Here is a 16,807-nt window from a genome sequence, read left to right on the forward strand (position 1 = left end):
GATCTCATACTTTCAAAATATGGCTATGATAGTTTAAAACATTTACAAGAATGGTGTGCCAATGTTATTTTATACTATTTTAAATCTGTTATTTTATCTGTTATTTCATACTATTTTAATTCTGCTATTTTTATAATGGTACTTCAGACTCATTTACATCAACACTGTGATTATTGTACTGTAAATGCTCTTATTCTGTCTAATCTTGTACTAATTGTTATGTTTTTGCTGTGAAGCACTTTGGGCTGCAATTCTTGTATGAAAGGTGCTATACAAATAAAGAATAAAATTAAGAAAAAGAAAATTAGAAATTTGGAATTTGGAAATGACAAAATAACTGTTCAAATTTTTTTTTTGTTCCTCCAAAGAATATTAAAAAACTATGGCAATCAAATGTTTGATTTATGTAACAGACAGCAAATCAACATTTTGACGCATTTCAATACTGAACTTTTTTTTATTAGATTTTTTTAAAGGTCAAGAGTTTGACATGGGACTTTAAAAAAACATTTGTAGTTTTATTCAGACTGTCGGTGTGCGCATGCTCGGCAGTCCCATTGTTTTCATGTTCATTGATCTCCGCACGCAGCGCGAACAAAGGGGCGTCAGGGCCGCGCTCTGATTGGCTCACTGCCGCCCCGACGCTCCTCTGCCGCGAGCTCCGCCACAGCAGATGGACCTCTCGCGCTCTCCTCCTTCTGGATGCACGCGCCCCAGTGATTGTTTCCAACGGCGAGAGAGCGAGCGAGTTGACCGAGGAGTTTACCGTTAACGCATAGTTCAGCCGTATCGGGCGAGCAGAGGACAGACGGGAGGAGGAGGTGGAAGAGGAGAACCGGAGAGCCAGCATCCACCGGGTTTGGTAAGCCGAGATACGATCTCCTAAAGTCGGCAAGAATCAGACCGCACCGTCGCTGTAGCTCAGTTATCGTGATGCTGTCTGTGCGTCGATGTGGCGACGTGTAGTTTGATAGCGTGAACGTTTGTTCTAAAAGAAGACTTAAAAAATGTTTTCACGACATTAAATGCAAAATAGCGACATTTACTTATTTTATAAAAGCACATGCGACACATGTATGGACTGATATATCACGAGTATAAGGCGTGTGTGGTGAGTTTAAATCACATGCAGTGATAAAAGGCATGCACCGAGCACTGAAGTCTAAAAATTGAGCAGAAAATGACGAACTCCGTTATTATCACTTTGGTTTCCAGCAGGGAGTGTGTATACAGCTGTGTGTTATTAAACCAGGTTACATAACAAGCAATAGATTCCTCTCAGCTCGCTTAAGGCTGGCGAGACAGAAAGTGAAAAATATTCTGGCTTGTAATGTACACTGCCAGTACTACAGTACTACAACAGCCCTGCCTCCATGAAGGTTATACTGCTCAGTCTGTGTTGAAACTGTCTTGGAGAGGTCTTAATCTGTATGGTAGTTTAGTTTACCTGCAATGTCGAGGACAAAGTATTAAAAGCAACACAATTGCAACACAATCAGTCTCCAAATGATTATGAAGTTGAATTAACACCCCTAAATCATAAACTGAACATTATAGGTAGGATTCTTTGCAGGGCTGTTGTATTAGACTGCATTAGCTTTAGGTAGGTGGAGGTAATACACGAGTAACTGAGTACTCTTAATCTTTAATGAAGCATTCCAGTCAACTAGGGCTGCAATGGACAGCAAAAAAGAGCCCATATTGACGTCCTAAAATGTCTTGTTTTGTTCAACCAAAATATCCAAAACCTGAAGATATTCAGTTTAGCATCATATAAGACTACAAATCCAGAGAATATTCACATTTAAAGGTATAATAGTATGTAACCTTTACATATTAAAATGTCTTAAAACAACTAGACCTATGTTTATATATTTTGTTGAGTTGCGTACTTACATTATCCCAAATATTTCCAACCATTGAGAAATCAATAACTTGAATCAAGGTAACGGTCCGTTTGGATTGTATCCCCTTTAAGCATGTGTCAACGTTGTTTGTCTGCCAGAAGCTGTCATAAATTGAGTTTTTATCCAGTCTTAATTCACGTTTTTAGCTTTAGCTTGCAGCCCCTCTGTCCTGTGTCCACTGGGGAAACACTAATTTTACCTGTGAAACTGCTTTATTTAGTGTTTTTACCGGTTTTACTCACCAGGTCTGTTTGTTTCAGAGAGGAGGAGACCTCTGTGGATAATTTGGCTTCTAGTAAAAACCTTCTGAAGGGTGAACACTGAAGGAATCTTATCCGAGACTGCAATCATTTAGTTCCAGTAAACTAGCTGGAACCAGTGAATATTTAGCCGTTCTGGCTTTGAAAAATTATCGGAATGAGGATTGATCGATTATCAAAATAACTGCAGATACATTTCTTCTTTTTAATCGTTGCAGCTCAACAAAGGAGCTCAAACTGTTCCAGCTTAATCTGGAGAATCAGGAAGCCATATTTAGATTCTTGCAACGTTCTTCGACAACCCCAGTATGTCTAACGAGGAGCAGGAGAGACACGCACACTATTTTTGGCTCAGTGTTATGCACTAGTTTCTGGAGCTCAGATGTTTTTGGTGTTGCTATGACAATGGTGACAATAGTGAGGCAAAGCAGTAGTAATGTGGAGGTGGTGGGGGTGACTTGGAGCTATTCATCGCCCAGTTCAGCCAGAGACTTTGACAGAGGAGGTTCAGAGGCAACAGGGCAAGAGGGCAGAAAACAAGCGTGCATGTGTGTCAATGAAAGAGAGAGCGAGAGAGTGGAGGGGAGGCGGGGAGTCAGGAAGTTGTGGTCATGAGTTTTAATAGCATGGTTTGTAGTCTTTCACAAGGGAATCACAAAGGAGACTGAGGAGAAAACTGAATGGGAAAAACAGTCCAGACAGACAGCAGGAGAGGAAAGAATCCCCTTATCAGAAAAATGTAAATACATTTTAAGAGAAAGAAGGGAGGATGGAGGCTGAGAATTGTCTGAAGTTGTAATGAGGCACAGGGGGATTAAGGAAGTCAATGAGATCCACATTTTGAGAAGAAGAGCTCCCTGATCTGAAACAGGACTGGGTCAGCTGTGGGTCAGTCTGGCTGCATTTTTATGCTGCTGTTGGCTTCAAAACAAAAAGCGGAGACAACGGTGGCTTTCTTCAGTCTACATGACACACAGATAATTTTCACAAAGATGAGGTCCTCTGGTTATAACAGGACAAACAGCTATCACTGGTCTGGAACTGTTTTGGTTAAACAAAAAGAAAAAAAGATCAATTTAAAGGCTTTAATCTTGAGAAGATGCTGAACATGGAGTACAAATGTTAAGGTAGAAGTTTATGTGTTGCTGTTGATTTATGAAAGCTACGTAAATTGTATGTTTTCCTTGATTTAAGCCTTAAATTAAGGAACATTTAGGGTAACTGGTGGTGCTTTGAGGCAATATTTCCAATCCAAACTAGGTTTGTAAGAGGGCATCCTACAAACGCATGATAAGTAATGTGCTTATGATGTCAAATGAGTAGAAGAATTTCTTACTTACCTTTTTCTCTGGACAGGGCTGTAGCTACCATTTAGAAAACGAAGGTCCTCAGAACCTGCCTTCTTCAATTTGAAACTCAGATGTGGTATTTTTCAGGCTACTTCCATTATTGTTTTGACTGAATATATTGAAATGTGTGTCCATTTAGGCCAACAAAATACACTGAAGGATTCAGTGTGTTTCCACCAGACCAAAAAACATTTAGACCTTGATGTTGAGGAAATATAACAGAACAGTTAACTGAATAAAAAAAAATGTTTAATTGAGATTTTATTGAATGGATTTTGAAACATGACCTCAGTATCTCTAAAACTCTGGTTACGTTCCTGGAACTCGGTATTGAAAGTCAATACTTTTTTGTTTTTTTTGTAGCACAAAGTATTGGCATCAAAAGTCTGGTCAGATTCATGGTCTTATTTGCTTATTCTTTCATCAGATATTTCATGATTTATTGCATAGTTTGCCTTTTTTAGACTGTTTAAAAAATGTTTACCACAATGTATTTTACAGCTAAAGGTTAGATGTCTGATTTGATCTTTATTTCCTGAGGTGACATCAGGAAAGGATCGACGTTATCAGATGAGAAGTTAGTTCACGTTGGTCTTGTGCGCACAATTACAATATTGTCTTGGTTTGACAGACGCCCACATCTCCGACCGCTGGCATCACCCACTACGAGCACAATCGCCCTTGACCACAGCGGCGTTATTAAAGACTAATGATTTCCATTGTGTAGCTGAATGGTTGAGATCTTGAGCACTTGACAGGGCTAATATAAGTGCTGAAATATTAATAGACCTTGGCAGGGGGCTGGGCTGATTGGTGTTTAATATTTAATTTGTCCACAATAACTGAACACATTTATTTCAGAGATTGACAGGCTCGGATTATTATATCGGCACTGTGTGTTAAAAGCTGCTACATAACTCTGCTTGGCAGGTTTTGAATAGCTCTTTACAGTGCGTGTGTGCGTGTGTGTGTTGTGTGTGAACTCTTTGTTTGGGTGTGCATGGTAATTCATCTGAGCTGCTTGAATTGAGGAAGTTTTGGGCCATGTCAGGGCGAGTGTCAGTTTCCTGTGTGTCTGACTGCGCAAAGGAGGAAGTGATTTAACGGAAGGGGAGCACTTCCTTTAAACGCCCCCACTTCTTCCTATTCGTGTATTCGCTGTCAAACTCTCAAGAAAGAGACGTTTGAAGACGACACCAGAGTGACAAAACTGCTAATACCTGACAAGATATACAGAGTCTTCCTGCCTTGACCTTCCTCTCTCTCTCTCTCTGTCTCTGTCTGTCTCTGTCTCCGTCTCTGTCTCTACATCTGCAGTTCCCTCTTTCTGGTGACTGAAAACATCACACAGTCTTCACTACGGTAAGATCACTTCTAGTCTTGTAACTGATATTTAGGCCATGTTTTTATGGCAGTATGTCTGTCTCTAACTTTTAGTTGGTTGATATGTTAAAGAGGAACTAACTGTGTTCTGCACTTAAACTGTAACATTAATAATATAAAAATGAATGCAGACTTGATGTTAACTTGTGATGGATTACACAGCAGACTTAAGTTTTACGCCATGTTTTGAGCCAAGTTGTTCTTGTGTTGAGTTCTTGAGTTCACATGAATTTTCCCAGTCGGGAACTCGCTTTTCCGATTATTCCAACACCAGATGAGTGACTCACAAAACTAAGAGTCTACTCTACAGCTAAACGCTAACATGCTCAAAACAATAATGCTAAGAAGTTGATGTTAGAGTCGCTATTTTAGCTAAGCCTGCTTGAGTCATAATCCAAAGTACTATTAAACTTTGACCTGATGATGGTACTCAAGGAAAGGTCGCTGGAGGTCATCGGCAAATTGATTAGTATATGCTATCCACGGACCAGTCGACGTCTCAACAAAAGGTCGTACCATTCCTTCTAGTAGTTTTTGAGATATTTCACTAAAAATGTCATTCATGGTGCTCCATTTAATAATTTATCTGATATTTCAGTCTGAACCGAAGTGGTGGACAGACATTTCCATCCATAGATAAAAAAATAATAATCTATAAATGCAAAGCCTACATTCAAACATGGTCCACAAGAATGTTAATTATTTGTAGTTTAGGAGCTAAACTTGCAAACACCAGGATTTGAATTGAAAGTTAAACAGGGTGAGTTTGAGTTTGACATGGGACTTTAACATTTTATTTTTTTGTTGAGGTACCTTGAAAGGGCGTAAAAGGTGCTTAAATGTTACTCTTAAAAAGCTCTACGAAATCTGAAACATAACATAACATCCTTCAAAACAGAGAGACAGAAAACAAGATTCATTCCAGAAAATAGTTTGAGATGAATCCTCTTGGATGGGTCATTAAAATCTTTACTCAATTATTTAATTTATGCTACAGATAGACTGTACATACTGTGTGTTTAGATATAAACATAATGGATAAATGCATATGATAGTTTTCTGTGAGATAAATGTTTAAGCTGCTGAGATGGTTTGGCGGTGCGAGTGGCACATGTGTCCTACACCTGTTCATCTCCTTCCGGGGGCATCTGGCCTGCCTCCTCTGCTGACACACACACACACACACACACACACACACACACACACACACACACACACACACACACACACACACACACACACACAGACACAGACATTCAGCAAAGAGGGAAGGGAAACTTTACGGGCCGATGGCTGAGTGCCATTTAAAACAGCTGCATGCATGTGTGCATGAGGAGAGAATTAAAGGGCAGGAAAGAAAAGATATATTGTAGGAAAGAGGAGGAAGAGAGAGCAGAGCAGCTGTCTTACTCCATCACACACCAGATGTTTTGATTGTGTAGAGGCGGTTTAACGTTAACTGAGTTGGAAGGAAATACATTGACAGGAAACTAGTTATGATCGGATGTTATTGTTTACTATGTGGAGCTTTACCTCCTCCTCCTCCTCTCCAGGCTTCTTGACTTTGTGTCTGTTGCTCGCTGCTGGTCATGAGGAGTCATGAGACTGAACCAGATGAATGAAAATGTTTTAACTCGTCTGTGTTGCTTCTTTGTCTCTCAGCTCCTCTCATGCTGACTGAGAATGGATAATACAGAGTACGGGGTTCAGATTGGAGAGAACAAGTTCATCAGGAAGTAAGGATTAAAAAGCTTGCTGTTTCTCACACATGTATACAAACTCCTGCATATAAATGTTGACCTTTGGTATGTGTATGTTTAAACATTCAGTCTGTAGTTTAAAATAACTGAAATAGGTATTTTAAAGCACCACTCTGCTGGTTTTACAGGTTTCAGAATGTTTATCATGTTAATAATAAAGCAAACTTGTGAATACTTTACTTTACGCTGTTAACCAGTTTTCAAGCATGCATACATTTATTGATTGATTTAAGTATGTACTTTATTTGACTGAAGTATAAGTAAATACCACATGGTGCCCAGCCCATATACTGTATACTGTAAATATACTGTAGGCTTACAAGACACTTTAAAACAGCCAAGAGCTTTAAAAATCCCCAAATATTCCTGTTGTAAAGGATACAGTGTTCTCTGTCTAAAAATCTCACCAAAACCATAAGACCCACTTTAATTATCTGGCTTTTAAAAGTGTTCAACCTGTTTCTCTCTTTTTATCTGATCCCCTACGTTTGAAATTGTTTTAAAAAACATTTTTTAATCTTGTTTTATTTCCACAATGCACATATGTCTTTATGCTTTTATAATTATATGCCTGTCTTTGTGAAGCACTTTGCTTTTCAAAGTGCTATATAAATTAATTGAAACACTTGAAACTTTATTAAAAGCCAACATAGTACCTTTTGCGATTTCTTTTCAAACAGAATTACCTTTTTTTTTTTTTTTTATAATTTTTCAAGTCTCTATAAGTAGATCTTCTTTATTTCAAAGGCTGCCTTGACAGCAGGACATCAACCTTAACCGACTGATGCTTTGTGAAATGTAACGTGAAGTATACATGACTTGTTAGAGTTAGTGAGCCAAAAACATGCAGCATTTCCTCCTCCGTGATTCAACATCTCTTGTCTCCAGGGCAACAGTCCTCTCACATCTCAAGACGTACAACCTCTACTATGAAGGACAAAATCTGCAGCTCAGACACAGAGAGGTGTGTGTGTGTGTGTGTGTGTGTGTGTGTGTGTGTGTGTGTGTGTGTGTGTGTGTGTGTGTGTGTGTGTGTGTGTGTGTGTGTGTGTGTGTGTGTGTGTGTGTGTGTGTGTGTGTGTGTGTGTGTGTGCGTTCTTATTTTAGTGTTTTAGCCTCCTTTTCAACAGTAGTCCTCTTCACCGTCTGTCTCCTTCCTGTCTCCCTTTTTACTTTCTGTAATTTGCAATTTAATATACCCTTCCCATTATACGCTGTATCCCAAAGGGGTAATAAAGATCCATTGTGTGTGTGTGTGTGTGTGTGTGTGTGCGCATTTACCACAGCTCCTCTCTCTCAACAGGAAGAGGGGGAGCTGATCGTCGAGGGCTTGTTGAATATCTTCTGGGGCCTGCGGCGACCAATCAGGCTTCAGATGCAGGATGACCACGAGCGAATCCGACCGCCCCCCTCCTCTACGTCCTGGCACTCGGGTTGCAATCTGGACAGTCAAGGGTAAGAGGTCCTGACACATCCAGTTACACCTCGCTGACCGGAAATGGTGATACACAGCAGATATCGATTAGGTCCCTAGTTTGTCTGAGGAAATATTAAGTCAAGTCAAATTAATTGATTTCCACAGTTTGCTAAATCTTTTTGGCAACGCTCCATAGATAAAAGTGAACCTGTTAACCCACGTCTCTGGCTCAGTGTTGGATTTTGCCCCAAGCTACCACAGATCAATTTGTGTCAATAGGCTTGAAGCCCCATTTCAGCTCTGTAATCACATTCATCAGAAGAAGCTATTCTTGTTACAGGAATAACAGAGCTCACGGGCATGCAGCTGACAGTTGGGGACAAAATAACATCAACACTTCATGAGAAAGGCTGTTAACTTTAAAGTAACAAGTAACTACATCACTAAGCAAAGACAATATTGCCAAAGCGTCAAGTAATGAGACTACAAAGAAAAAGGTACCATTCATAAAATCAAGAAAATAGCAACAAACATTGAAGTGTGTGCGTGTGTGCGTGTGTGCGTGTGTGCGTGTGTGTGTGTGTGTGTGTGTGTATGTGTGTGTGTGAGAGACTGGAAGTGTTTGTTGAACTTTCTATTGTTTCCTGTTTGAAGTTCCCCCAACAGCACAGATGGTCAACAGACGACACAGCAGAACCCGCCCATAGTGGAAGTGACGGCACCTGACAGCCAACCAGAGGACGACGGGGAGATGGAAGAACAGGCAGAAGGTAATTGGCTTTATTATTTATTTATTTCAGTATAAAAATGTTAACTTACTGTATATCACTCCCTTTCAGTGAACAAGATCATACATCAACCACAAGGCAACTGAATTAATAAATAAGACTGTTTCACCTGTTTTATTTGTGTTGGCTCGTCAGTCACAAAGACAATAAAATAAACGTTGCATTACATCATTAAAATCAAATTGACTTAGCTTTAAAAAAAGACTGTGCACCAAATCTCTAATTAACCCTTTATATAAACATCACTGTTGGGTGGAAACCTCATCTCCAAAATGGCAACTTTGCGTGAGGAAGGAATTAAAGCCGTATATTTAGCTTGTACCCTTAAAGGAGTATATTGTCTAATTCCACTAGTTGAAATGAAAACATAAATTATTAGATTATAAGGTTTGCATAAGAAAATGGTGATGTGTAATGTATAAAAGGTCTCAAACCTGCTTCATCATTAGAAATACAGATGTTGTTTCCAGTTGTGTGCATGTGATGTGTACTGTCATGATGTCAGTGCGAGGATATCCACCATTTGAACATAACACCTGTTTTAAAAAGATTGCAAGCTCGCAAATGTCTTTCTCTCAGGAAAAGTAACTACATCTACTCAAGTACTTTACTTTACTTACTAAGTACAATTTGTCCAGGTACTTGTTCTTTTCTTGAGTATTTCCATTTTATACTACCCTATATTGTGCTTTTACTCCACTACCTTTATTTGACATCAGTTACTTTGCAGATTCAGATTATTCATACAAAATATAAATCAATTTATATATAAGTTTAAAAAGTTGTTGAAGTTAGGCTCCCCTATAACAGCTGCAACATTAAAAGTGATGAACACATTACTGCATCATTAATACGATGTATACGTTCTGCAGAATGAGTACTTTTAATTTTGGTACTGTAAATATTTTTACACTGTGGTACTTTCACAAGTATCAAAGTACTTTGTTCACCACTGCTTAATTTAAAGGCAAGTCAACATGTTTTATTTAATATTAAAGACGCTGAAATATAACTGATAATCTTATATAATGATTGTTAATTGGACAGAGGACAGTGAGAGCTCCGCTCAGCTCCTCAGAACGAAGAGCGATGCCGGCGTCTTAAGACGCGGCCAGCGGCGGTCACCGAGTGACCAGAGGAAGATTCGACGCCATCGCTTCTCCATCAACGGACACTTCTACAACCATAAGGTGATGCCAGTGATTGCATCCCTAGAGAGTAAAGAAAATGTGTGCAGATAATGCACATGTTCGTTAGTTTCAGAGAGTTTATGAGCTACTTTTAAAAAGATGCTGGATTTGGCAGCAATTTGTATTTATGTACACACATAAATGAATGAAACTAAATGTATGTTTTTGTTTTTCTCAGACATCAGTGTTTACTCCTTCTTTTGGCTCCGTGACTAATGTTCGGATCAACAGCTGCATGAGGACGCCTCAGGTGCTGCGAGTTCTCCTCAATAAGTTTAAGATTGAAAACAGCCCAGATGATTTTGCGCTCTACCTCGTCCATACAAGTGGAGGTGAGTGTGTGTGTGTGTGTGTGTGTGTGTGTGTGTGTGTGTGTGTGTGTGTGTGTGAGTGTGAGTGTGTGTGTGTTTGTGTTTTATATACGTATATATAATTAGGTATTTCTGTTCTGTTAACCGATACCTTTTGTGGGATGTTTCAGAGCGTGTGAAACTGAAGCGAAGTGACTTTCCTCTGGTGCTGAGAGTAATGCAGGGTCCATGTGAGCAGGTCTGCAAGGTTTTCCTCATGGAAGAAGACCTTGGAGAAGAAGTCACATATGACGTAAGTCACCACGTTCATTGTAACAGAGATACAAAGATATGAACACGTCTTACTCTTCTCCTCTGTGTCTCCCACGTCCTTTTTTTTTTTTTTACCTCACATAGGTCTCTCTTTTTTTGTGCTTTGTCATTATATTTGCCCTCCCTTCCACCAGGTGGCGCAGTATATCAAGTTTGAAATGCCTGTCCTGCAGAGTTTCATCACCAAACTGAAAGAGGAGGAGGACAGAGAAGTGCAAAAACTCAGGAGAAGGTACAAGAAAATACTACATAAAATCTACTGTTTTGCCACAACATGAGTATAGCATTGTAATTATTATTAAATGCAGTGGTGGGATGTACCGCGTTATATTGCATATACTGTATACTTTTTTACTTGTGTAATAAACTGCATCTGCATAATGTCACTACTTGACAAGATGATTATAAAGTAACAATACTTTTAATGGAATACTGTTTTTGTTTACCCACAACCGATGTATCTTCCCCTCACAGACACTCAATTCTTGTCGATCTGCATCTGTCTGCTTGTACTTGCAGATATACGTACCTGCGGTGTATAATTGAGAAGCAGCTCGGTGGTCTCCCAGAGGGGCCGACGTGTATGTGATCTGTTCATCAAACTGTCAAAAGTACCACATCCTCCACCCAACTGGGAGAAAGAGTGACCAAGAATCAGATGACAACAACCCCAATGTATGTGTTTCAGCGATTATCCTGCTCCTCCTGGACTCCTGCCTCTGCATGGACTCTTTTCTTTAAATCATCCAATCAATCAACATACAGACGAACCTTTAACATGCTGTATTAATGTGCATGTTAAGTGGCAGCATTTCAGCAATAGTCTTTACACACAATCACCTTTTCTCGTTGTCATCGCATACAGTGCACACAGAAACGCAGTCCTCTACTCCTCAGTAATTTTAACCTTTTTGCACTGCAGTATTTTGCAGAATGACGGATGTCGTGTCTTCTGTTTACCCTTCAGATTGCAAACTGATGCACACAAATTTAAAGCACAAATATCATATAATTTGATCTTAATAAAGTGCCTGTTAAAAGTTTTCTCCAAGCACAAAGACACAACTTTGATCTAGTTTATGAAGTTATTGCCCTGTAGAAAATTCTCTTTTACCGGAAAATAGAACAACATCAGACCACACAGTTGATGTGAAACCGACCTGCTGCGTGCCTTTTATGTTGCTCGCTGTTTGAGAATTTGTTGAATAATGTGTGATTGCATTGACCCTCTCCATTTCATCTCCGCTGAGAAGTTCACTGCAAGGATTATTGAAGGTCGTGTGAACAGATAATCTGGTTATGTTGTGACCTAGAGTCTGTTTTTCTGCAGGCATTCAAACTGAATGTTAACGACAATTTATGTTTGAGGTTAAAGGAATAGTTTGACATTATGGTGAAAGGTTTTCTTAAAGATAGTTAGATGATTAGCTTAGCATAGCACAAAGACTGGAAACAGGAAGAAAAGCTAGCCTGGCTCTGTCCGAAGGTAATAAAATCCACCTAGCATCACCTGTAAAGCTCGATAACGAACACTTAATTATTATTTAATCCGTACTAAAACAAAGTGTAAAAACAACAAGTTGTAGATTTACAACGGGGTTTCCGCAGATACATAAAAAGCCTTAATTTGTATTATAATGTCCTAAATGTTAAAACCTCATCAATTGGTAACATCTATTTTAATACTCGGAGCAGATTCAGAGTCTGCTAGCTAGCAACGACATGAGGTAGTTGTAGTAGTAGAAGTGTTATATGTTATAATAAGTATTTGCGCAACAGTCTCCCGAAGTAATAGATGTTTTTTTTCTTTCATTTTGGTTATTGTAAAATTGGTCTTAAAGTCCTAAATCTAACTTGCCTTAAAATGCAGGAACCCTGCCGGACTATTTCTTGGTCCGGACATATTTTGGCACATAACCGACTGTAAAACAGCAATTTGTTATTTTACTCTTCGGTTTTTGTAAAGAATAAACAAACGGGGAATAAAGTTTTAATTATTTAGCTTTAGAGATACTGGTTGGTTGTGTTACCTTTGGACTGAGCCAGGATAGTTGTTTCCCCCCATTTTCAATCTTTGTGCTAAGCTAAGCTAATTGGCTGCTCGCTGTAGCTTCAGTAAGAAATCGAATATTTCCCAAAACTATTCCTTCAAAGCATCAATGTGTAGGATTTAGTGAGATTCATTGGCAGAAATGGAACATAATATTCATAAATATGTTTTTATTACTTTATATCTGCATAGGGAGCGGGTCCTCTGCCACAGAGTCCGCCATGTTTCTACCGTAGTAACGATGTAGAAAGATGCCCTTTATTCTGCTGTACCTGAAGGCCACTGTCCTCTTAAACGCTTTGGGGATATTCATTCAGTTAGTTGCTATCTGCAACCTCTCTGCTGGATGCCACAAAATCCTACACACTGCTCCTTTTTGTTTATTTAAAATAAAAGAAAGGAGTTTTGCTTTCTGATGTATTGTTCTCACTTGCATTCCTGCCTTATGTAAGATGACAAGAAGAAGTCATGTTGAGGTTTTAAAAAGCACAGTAAAATACTGTCCGGTCGATGAACAACAAAATAATTCGTCACACGATGACTCCTGTCGGGTTCGACTAACTGAACAAAAATATTCACGGGTGGACACGAGTGAAATCCCACAAGACTGTGAATTATACCGATCTACATCTTTGTTGGAAGAATGTTGTAAATGTATGAATGAGCATTTCAAAGCACAATTTGCCTCCAAATGTACAGCGCTTTGCTTGTCTGCCTGATATCTCTTAACAACCGTGTGTGTGTGTGTGTGTGTGTGTGTGTGTGTGTGTGTGTTATTGTTAGTGACTGCCTGCTTTTGTATTATGTCTTTTACAAAATAATGATCTGTAAGATGTTAAGAACTCATGCCACTACTTGGAAAATGTAGGTTTTTTTTCGTACAATGATTGTTATTTAATAAATAAAAGTTATCTTGAGAAAAAAAGATAGAAATGTACTGTATTTATCTGCTGCAGTCTCGTTCAGGTCAGTGGGTGAAAGGCCCGGCATGTTATATAATGTAATGTATATATTATCTGTCACTTTATATTCTAAAAGATTTAAATCTTGTATTATATGAAATGACAGATGATATATATAACATAAATCGAAGCTTCGGGAGAGTTCGTTAAGTGGTCTGGTTAAATAATTCAGACAAAAATAGAAACAAGTACACACTCAGGTATTTATGTCTGATGTCGGCAGCTTACTGCTCACACAGCCAATGAGCAGGTGATCCGCTCCACCTGATGGAGATTGTAGTCTGGAGGATAACAGACTAACCCTGAAACATATTTACTGTCAGAGTCCGAGCTGCAAACACAGACTGTGTGGTTTTTACTGTTGGAAGAGAAACGTCATCTTCGTTTCCGTCCCAAACAGCCACTCAACAGGTGAGATTGTTTATTCTTATTGTTTCTTAGTTAATGGTATGGTATTAACTAACTACTGGTATGAAAATGTTTCTTTTGAGTTCAGCAGGTTTGAACAATGTTTTCAGTTTGTTTAAGTACATTTACTCAAGTACCGTACTTAAGTACAATTTTGAGGTACTTGTACTTTGAGTATTTCCATTTTATGCTTCTACTGCACTTCAGAGGAAAAGATGCAGTAGGCCTACTATACTACTAATCTACCCAGAGTATACACACTTCTTTAAATTGGTTCCATGGACCAGAACAATAATACAAAGTTTTTATTGGTGATAAAAACAGAATAATATATCTTGTGTATATATATATATATATATATATATATATATATATATATATATATATATATATATATATATATATATATATATATATATATATATATGATACAATATATATTATATATATAAATATATATTATATTATATAATATATATTTTATATATATATATTTTTTTTTTATATATATATATTATATAATATATATTTTATATTTATATATATATATATATATATATATTTGATATATATTATATTATATAATATATATATATATAATATTTTAAACATGATTATTGATTTTATACATTTAACACGTTATGCATACTTATAAGAACACTCCCCAATTACAACAAATATGGCATCATATAAAATACAACATAATAATACTAAAATAAAAACAAAACCCACATAAATAAAATAAAAAGTAAATAAATAACTACAATTTATGAAAGGTGACTTTACAGTCAACAAAAACAAATAAAATGCATTAGCACTTCTGATATTTGAACTACATTTCCCTGATAATACTTCAGTATGTTTTACTTAAGTGACATTTTAAATTCAGGACTTTCACTTGAATTATTTTTGGGCCATGGTATTTCTACTTACCAATGTAAAGGATCTGAATACTGCTTATTTTCCTCAGTTGTTTTTCTAAGTGATTTTTTTCCTCTGCTGCTCCTCTCGGCCTATCTCTGGAAAGTAATAAAACGCTCGAGATTCATAATTAAATGTTTTATCTTCTTTGTTGGTGAGTCAGTGCTGCTGTAGATGTAATCTGGGAGTCATTGATGGGATTATTCTCAAACTAAGTGACCCAGTGTAATTATAGCTCGACTCGTCTCTTAAAAGGACACAGATTAGACTGTGTATCGTTTGTTGACGACAGAGCAAATAACCTCATGTTGCTCACTGCTGGGAGACGCATTGAGACTGTTTACGTAAGTACTGCTCTATAGAAATACTCCATTACAAGTGAAAGCCCTGCATTAAACTCAAATGTACCTGAATGAAAAGTAAAAGTACTCCTGATGCAGAATAGCTCCAGTTATATTATTACATTATTGGACCATTATTATTGATTCAAAGTATTAATGTATAACTTTAGTGGAGTTTGCCAATTTAACAGCCTAATATACTATTGGGTACTTTAATCCACAATAATGCATCATGTTTTACAAACTGATCATATATTTTATATTTTATATGCATATTAAATATATTATATTATGTATATTACCTAAAAGTAACTACAGCTGTTAAATAAATGTAATGGAGTAAAAAGTACAATATTTCCTTCTGAAGTGGAGTAGAAGTATAAAGAAGAATAAAATTAAACCACTGTAAAGTAAATTATACAGTAATCTATTACTATTGTATAGTGTTTATATTACATATTCTGCACAAATGTTCTCTAATATGTAACATTATACTTTGATATGTCATACTGTACATTGTATTTATTATTTATTCTTGCACTATAAATAATGCACACATGGCATGCACTACTGGATTTCTTCTTTACAAATATTTGCACTATTGTTTTATATTTTTTTATATAGTAAGGTATTTAAATGCATACCTTATGCATATAGCTTTTTAATGTCATCAGTTCTTATTTAATTTGTATTATTTACTTCTTTCTTTTTGTTTCTTGTGCTGCTCTAAAGTTTTATTGTATTCTTCCTGTCAGATAAGAGTTAGGGGTAAATGTTGAGGAAACTTTTATTTCCAGATCCAGATCCAGAATGCTTCTCGTACAGTAGATCCTGATGAATGGAAAGTTATCTGATCCCACGTCAGCGGCAGTGTTAAACTGTGTGACGCTGCTTGTGTAAAATGTCTTTCTCAAAGCTGGATTAGCAGCCGTGACCTGTACGGCTCTTAATTTACGTACGTAACACGCAGCAGGACTAAAGCTGCAATGAGAACATCTCGTCAGTCTGTTTATGAGCACTGTGTATATAACCAAGTACATTCACTAAAGTGTTTCCATAGTATGCACCATTTCAATCATGTCAACCTCTCTCTCCATTTCCAGTGTAGCTTCTTAACTATCAATAAAGACAAAAAGACACAAAACAATAACTTCCTCCATGACTGAAGAGCTGGAGAGTCCAGAATCATATGATAACTTCAGTGCATGCAACTAACTAACAAACTAAAAGAACAGAAACATATTCAGATAATCTAATAATCAGTGGTGGAGGAAGTACTCTTAAGTAATTTACTTAAGAAGTAAAAGTAGTAATACCACAGTGTACAAATACACTATTACAAGTAAAATACATGCATTCAAAATAGGATTTAAGTGGAAGTACAAAAGTATTGGTATTAAAATATACTTGAGTGCCAAATGTAAAGGTAAATGCAGAATAATATACAT

The 16,807-nt window shown here is 37.3% G+C and overlaps 1 protein-coding gene across 1 annotated transcript; it reads left to right on the forward strand.

The window, feature by feature from the left end:
• Window positions 1-608: 608 nt before the first annotated feature.
• On the forward strand, window positions 609-13,654 carry rassf2b (Ras association domain family member 2b). Its single transcript, XM_029440332.1, has 11 exons — window positions 609-862; window positions 4,834-4,878; window positions 6,562-6,635; window positions 7,548-7,623; window positions 7,963-8,114; window positions 8,731-8,846; window positions 9,912-10,054; window positions 10,233-10,386; window positions 10,536-10,657; window positions 10,812-10,909; window positions 11,197-13,654. Exons 3-11 carry the CDS (start codon window positions 6,583-6,585, stop codon window positions 11,264-11,266), a joined length of 984 nt encoding a protein of 327 aa, XP_029296192.1. The 5' UTR covers window positions 609-862; window positions 4,834-4,878; window positions 6,562-6,582; the 3' UTR covers window positions 11,267-13,654.
• The last annotated feature ends 3,153 nt before the right edge of the window (window positions 13,655-16,807 follow it).

This window comes from Cottoperca gobio, chromosome 9, assembly GCF_900634415.1.
Source record: "Cottoperca gobio chromosome 9, fCotGob3.1, whole genome shotgun sequence".
Taxonomy (NCBI): Eukaryota; Metazoa; Chordata; class Actinopteri; order Perciformes; family Bovichtidae; genus Cottoperca; species Cottoperca gobio.